General features: G+C 58.2%; 1 protein-coding gene across 1 annotated transcript; it reads right to left on the bottom strand.

The window, feature by feature from the left end:
* Positions 1-1,650: 1,650 nt before the first annotated feature.
* On the bottom strand, positions 1,651-4,311 carry LOC106002709. The gene is made up of 2 exons (XM_013037534.1): positions 2,680-4,311; positions 1,651-2,649 (listed from the first exon to the last, which is right to left on the bottom strand). The coding sequence occupies exons 1-2, from the start codon at positions 4,309-4,311 to the stop codon at positions 1,651-1,653; spliced, it is 2,631 nt and encodes an 876-aa protein (XP_012892988.1).
* Positions 4,312-5,261: the final 950 nt, after the last annotated feature.

The raw sequence follows: 5,261 nt of genomic DNA on the forward strand, positions 1-5,261 counted from the left end.
ACAGATGTACACACAGAGACAGACAGGGAGAGACAGATGCACAGAGACAGATAGACAAAGACAAGAGACAGACAGATACAGACAAAGACAAGTGACAGATGGAGAGAGACAGACGAGACAGACAGATGGAGCCAGGAAGACAGAGACAGACAGACAGACAGACAGAGGATACAGACAGATGTAGAGACAGTGACAGGGAGAGACGGACACAGGGACAGACAGACAGAGACAGGGACAGACAGACAGACAGAAGAGACAGACATGTAGACACAGAGACAGAGAAGAAACAGACTCAGACAGACAGACGCTGTCTACCTATCTATCCATCCATCCAACCATGTATGTTTCCATGTCTGTCTGTCTCTCCATCCATCTGTCCATGTATCTCTCTGTCTGTCTGTCTATGGCTCTGTCTATCCGTCCATTTGTTTATCTATCTGTCTGTCTATCTGTCCGTCTGTCTACTGTCTGTCTACCTGTCTATCCGTCCTTCTGTCCATCTGTCTGTCTGTCTCTCTATGGCTCTATCTGTCCATTCATCCGTCTATCCACCTATCTGTCTGTCTGTCTGTCTATCCATCCGTCCCTCTATCTGTCTGCTCTATGTCTGTCTGTCTGTGCGTAAGTGTGTGTTTGTCTCCCCAGTCATCCTGTGCCCCACACGGCCAGGAACACAGACAACAGACAGACAGAGTAAAGGACTTCACCCCTCCCCTCCCCATGCTCTCTGACCTGTCCATGCCCTCTGCCCTCCCAGTGACCCCTGACCTCCCTGTGACCTCTCCATGACCTCTGACTATGTGACCTGTGACCTCCTGTGACTCCTGGCTTCCCCATGACCTCTGACCTCCCAGTGACCCACCCAAGACCTCCCCGTGACCTCTCCATGACCCCTGAGTTCCCCATGACCTTTGACTTCCCATCCACTTCTCACCTGCCCATGGCCTCTCACCTCCCCGTGACCTCTCCATGACCTCTGACCTCTCTGCAACCGCTGACCCTACTGTGACCCCTGACTTCCCTGTGACCTCTGACCCCCTGTGACCACTAACCTCCCCATGACCTCTGACCGTCTTGTATCCTCCCTGTGACCTCTAATCTCCACCTCCTATCTGGCTCCCCTCAGTCCCCCGCCCCCAAGCCAAGAGCCTGCAGGAGACAGATGGGTAAACTGAGGCTCACCCGTGTCCAGCTCGTTCCAGGCGCCACGGGGCGGGGTCACGGCGGGCAGGGCCGGGGGTCGCGGGTCAAAGGTCCTGGGGTCACCATCGGGGGAAGCCGCAGGACGGGAAAGGAGGGCATCCGGGGCACGGCCGTGCAGGGTCGTGACCACGGGGTCACGGGGGTTCGCCGTGGGGCCCGGCCGGGCGCGGTGGGCTTTGTGCTGTCGCCCCCGCCTGTGGCCACCTCCGAGCCTCCTGGGGACCGGAAGTAAGGAGGCCGGAAGTGAGGAGGACGGAAGTACAGAGGTCGGAGCAGCGGATGCTCGAGGGGTGGAGGCCGGAAGTGGGGATGTCCGTGTCAAAACCAGAAGTGGAGAGGTCCGTAGGGAGACCGGAAGTGTGGAAGTCAGAAGTGGGAATCTCTGAGTGGTGACCGGAAGTCGGGTGGTCCGACTGGAGACCGGAAGTGGGGAGTTCCGTGGGGAAACTAGAGGTGTGGAAGCCGGAAGTGGGGATCTCTCAGTCGAAAACCGAAGTGGGTAGGCCGAAGTAGTGGAGGCCGGAAGTGTGGATTTCCGAGTGGAAACCGGAAGTGGGGAGACAGGAAGTGGGGTAGTCCGAATGGAGACCGGAAGTGGGGATCTCCTTGTGGAGACCGGAAGTGTAGATCTGCGAGTGGAGCCCAGAAGTGGGGATGTTCGAGACAAAACCGGAAGTGTGGAAGCCGGAAGTGGGGTGGTCCGAGTGGAGACCGGAAGTAGGAATTTTCGAGTGGAAACTGGAAGTGTGGAAGCAGGAAGTACAGGGGTCCGAGTGGAGACTGGAAGTGGGGAGGTCTGCGGGGAGAGCGGAAGTGGGTAGGCGGAAGTAGTGAAGACAGGAAGTGGTGATGTTTTAGTGGAAACCGGCAGTGTGGAGACCGGAAGTGGGGTGGTCTGAGTGGAGACCGGAAGTGGTGAGGTCTGAGTGGAGACCGGAAGTGGGTCGGCGGAAGACACAGAGACCGGAAGTGGGGATATTTGCATCGAAACCGGAAGTGTAGAAACCGGAAGTGTGGACACCGGAAGCGAGGAGGTCTCCGTGGAGACAGGGCCCGGAAGTCACCCGTGCCGCGGCCGCGCACGCGCGCCAGGATTCGCGCCCAGTGCTCAGGCCGGATGTGCTCGGCAGCCACTGGCGGGCGCGGGCGGCGCGGCAAGGCGGGCTCGAAACTGCGGAAACTGCGGCTGGCGGGGGCGGCGCGGGGGGCGGGAGGGTGCCCGCGCCCCGGGCCGCCCGCAGGACGCCGACGCCACAGCCGCGCTTCCCCGGTGCCCAGGCCCGAGCTAGGCACGTCAACAATGACGTCAGCGCCACGCGACGCCCCCGCGGCCGCTTCCGCAGCAGCGCCCGCCATCTTGGAATCCGCCATTTTTGAATCCGCCATCTTGGCCTTCACCATCTTGGAATCCGCCATCTTAATTCCCTCCATCTTGGATTCCTCCATCTGGGATTCTGCCATGTTGGTTCCCTCCATCTTTGATTCCACCACCTTGTTTTCGGCCATCTTTATTCCTTCCATCTTGTTTTCCGCCATCTTGATTCCTTCCATCTTGGATTCTGCCATGTTGCTTTCCCTGATCTTGTTTCCCTCCATTTTGGATTCCGCCATCTTGGCGTCCACCATCTTGGAATCCGCCATGTTGGTGTCGGCCATGTTGGATTCCACCATGTTTTTGGCCATCTTGGTTCCCTCCATCTTGCTTCTCTCCATGTTTGATTCTGCCATCTTGGCATCTGCCATCTTCGTTTCGTCCATCTTGGCTTCCGCCATCTTAGTTCCCTCCATCTTGGATTCTGCAATCTTGGCTTCCGCCATTTTGTTTCCTTCCATCTTGGATTCCGCCATCTTGGTTCCCTCCATCTTGTTTTTGGCCATCTTGGAATCCGCCATGTAGGGGTCGGGCATGTTAGATTCTGCCATGTTTTCGGCCATCTTGCTTCCCTCCATTTTGGATTCCGCCATCTTGGTGTCCACCATCTTGGAATCCACCATCTTAATTCCCTCCATCTTGCTTTCCGCCATCTTGTTGCCTTCCATCTTGGCTTCCGCCATCTTGTCCCCCGCCGCCCCGCCCACGCTGACGTCGGCGTCCCAGCGCGCCAGCCCCAGCGCGTTGGCAGCCACACACACATAGCGCCCGGCGTGCCTTGGGTCCAGCGTGGGCAGCGTCAGCGTCCCGTCCGCCCCGACCCCGACGCCGTCCGTCCCCAGCTCCGTCCCCGCCCAGGCCCAGCGCCCGCCCGGCAGCAGCCAGCCCACGCGCGCCGCCGGCTCCGCCTCCGCTCGGCAGCCCAGCCGCAGCGCGGCGCCCTCAGGCAGCGTCAGAGCCGTGGCTGCTGGCGCCCGCGACGCCACCACGAACACGCGCTGCGCCCGGCCTGCCATGGCGGACTCAAAGCCACCGTAGGCCACAGGGCCCGGGGCTGCAGACGGGGCATAGGCCGCGGGGGCTGTGGCTTCAGAAGGGGCGGAGGCCGTGGGGGCTGTGGCTTCAAGGCTGGTGTAGGCCGCGGGGCCTGTGGCTTCAGAGGTGTCAAAGGCCGCGGGGCCTGGGGCTGCAGACGGGGCTGCCGGGCCTGTGGCTTCAGAGGTGTCAAAGGCTGCGGGGCCTGTGGCTTCAGACACGGTGTAGGCTGCGGGGCCTATGGCTTTCTCCTCAGTGTAGGCTGCGGGGCCTATGGCTTTCTCCTCAGTGTAGGCCTCAGATCCTATGGCTTTTTCCTCAGTGAAGGCCTCGGATTCTATGGCTTCATTTGCACCATAGGCCTCGGATTCTATGGCTTCATTCACAGCATAGGCCTCGGACTGTATGGCTTTTTCATCACCATAGGTCTCAGATTTTGTGGCTTCATCTGAGCCATAGGCACTGGATCCTTTGGCTTTCTCAGTGTAGGCCTCAGATCCTATGGCTTCATTCTCAGTGTAGGCCTCAGATCCTATGGCTTCATTCTCAGTGTAGGCCTCAGATTCTATGGCTTCATTCATGTCATAGCCCTCAGATTTAATGGCTTTCTCCTCAGCATAGGCCTGGGATCCTGTGGCTTTCTCCTCAGGGTAGGCTCTACTGTCACTTCCGGCCCTATTTCTTCCCAGGTCCTTATCCATTTCCATCTCACTTCTGCCCCACTTCCGCCTCCCTTCTGCCTCGACTTCCTTCCATGTCCGTCTCTACTTCCTCCATTGATTCCCTACTTCCTCCCCACTTCCTTTGCTATTTGATCCCCATTTCTGCCTGTCTTCCGCATTTCCCCCCTCCTTCCTCCCTACTCTTTTCCCACTTCCTTCTTCCTCTAAATTCCTTCCCACTTCCAGCCCTACTTCCTCCCACTTCCGTATCTATTTCCTCAAACTTCCACCCCACTTCCTCCCCTACTTTGTCCCACTTCACTGCGTATTTCTACCCCCACTTCCTGCCAAACGTCCTTCCACTTCCTTCCAATTCCGCCCACTCCCTGCGCACCTGCAGTGCACCCAGGTCGCTCAGGGCGCCCTCGGTGATGTCTGCGATCTCGTTTCCGTGCAGCAGCAGCAGCAGCTGAAGTCTCGCGAGACCGGAGAAGGAAGCGTGCGTCAGGACCCGGATGTGGTTGAACCTAATTCAACAGATGAGAGGACAGGAAGAGGAAATCAGGAAACCAGCCTGAAAACCAGCGCTGGGAGGGCAGGACTTTTGTTTCCGGGTCAGGGTCAAGAATAATGAATCATTACTCATCATCATCTTCCTTCCTTCCTTCTTTCCTTCCTTTCCTCCCTCGCTTCCTTCCTTCCTTCCCTACCTCCTTCCTTCCTTCCCTCCCTCCTTCCCTCCTTCCTTCCTTCTTTCCTTCCCTCCTTCCCTCCTTCCTTCCTTACTTCCTTCTCTACCTCCTTCCTTCCTTCCATCCTTCCCTCCTTCCTTCCCTCCCTCCCTCCTTCCTTCCCTCCCTCCTTCCTTCCCTCCTTCCTTCCTTCTTTCCTTCCCTCCTTCCTTCCTTCTTTCCTTCCCTCCTTCCTTCCTTCCTTCTATTCTCCCTTCCTTCCCTCCATCCTCCTTCCTTCCCTCCTTCTCTCCTTCC

The sequence above is a fragment of the Dipodomys ordii genome, unplaced genomic scaffold, assembly GCF_000151885.1.
Source record: "Dipodomys ordii isolate 6190 unplaced genomic scaffold, Dord_2.0 Scaffold1000000393, whole genome shotgun sequence".
Lineage (NCBI taxonomy): Eukaryota > Metazoa > Chordata > Mammalia > Rodentia > Heteromyidae > Dipodomys > Dipodomys ordii.

Coding starts and splice junctions, on each gene's coding strand:
- LOC106002709 (XM_013037534.1), bottom strand. CDS start 4,311: ATGGATAAGGACCTGGGAAGAAATAGGGCCGGAAGTGACAGTAGAGCC. Junction 2,650..2,679: donor ACAAGGTGGTGGAATCAAAG/ATGGAGGGAACC, acceptor GCAGAATCCCAG/ATGGAGGAATCCAAGATGGA.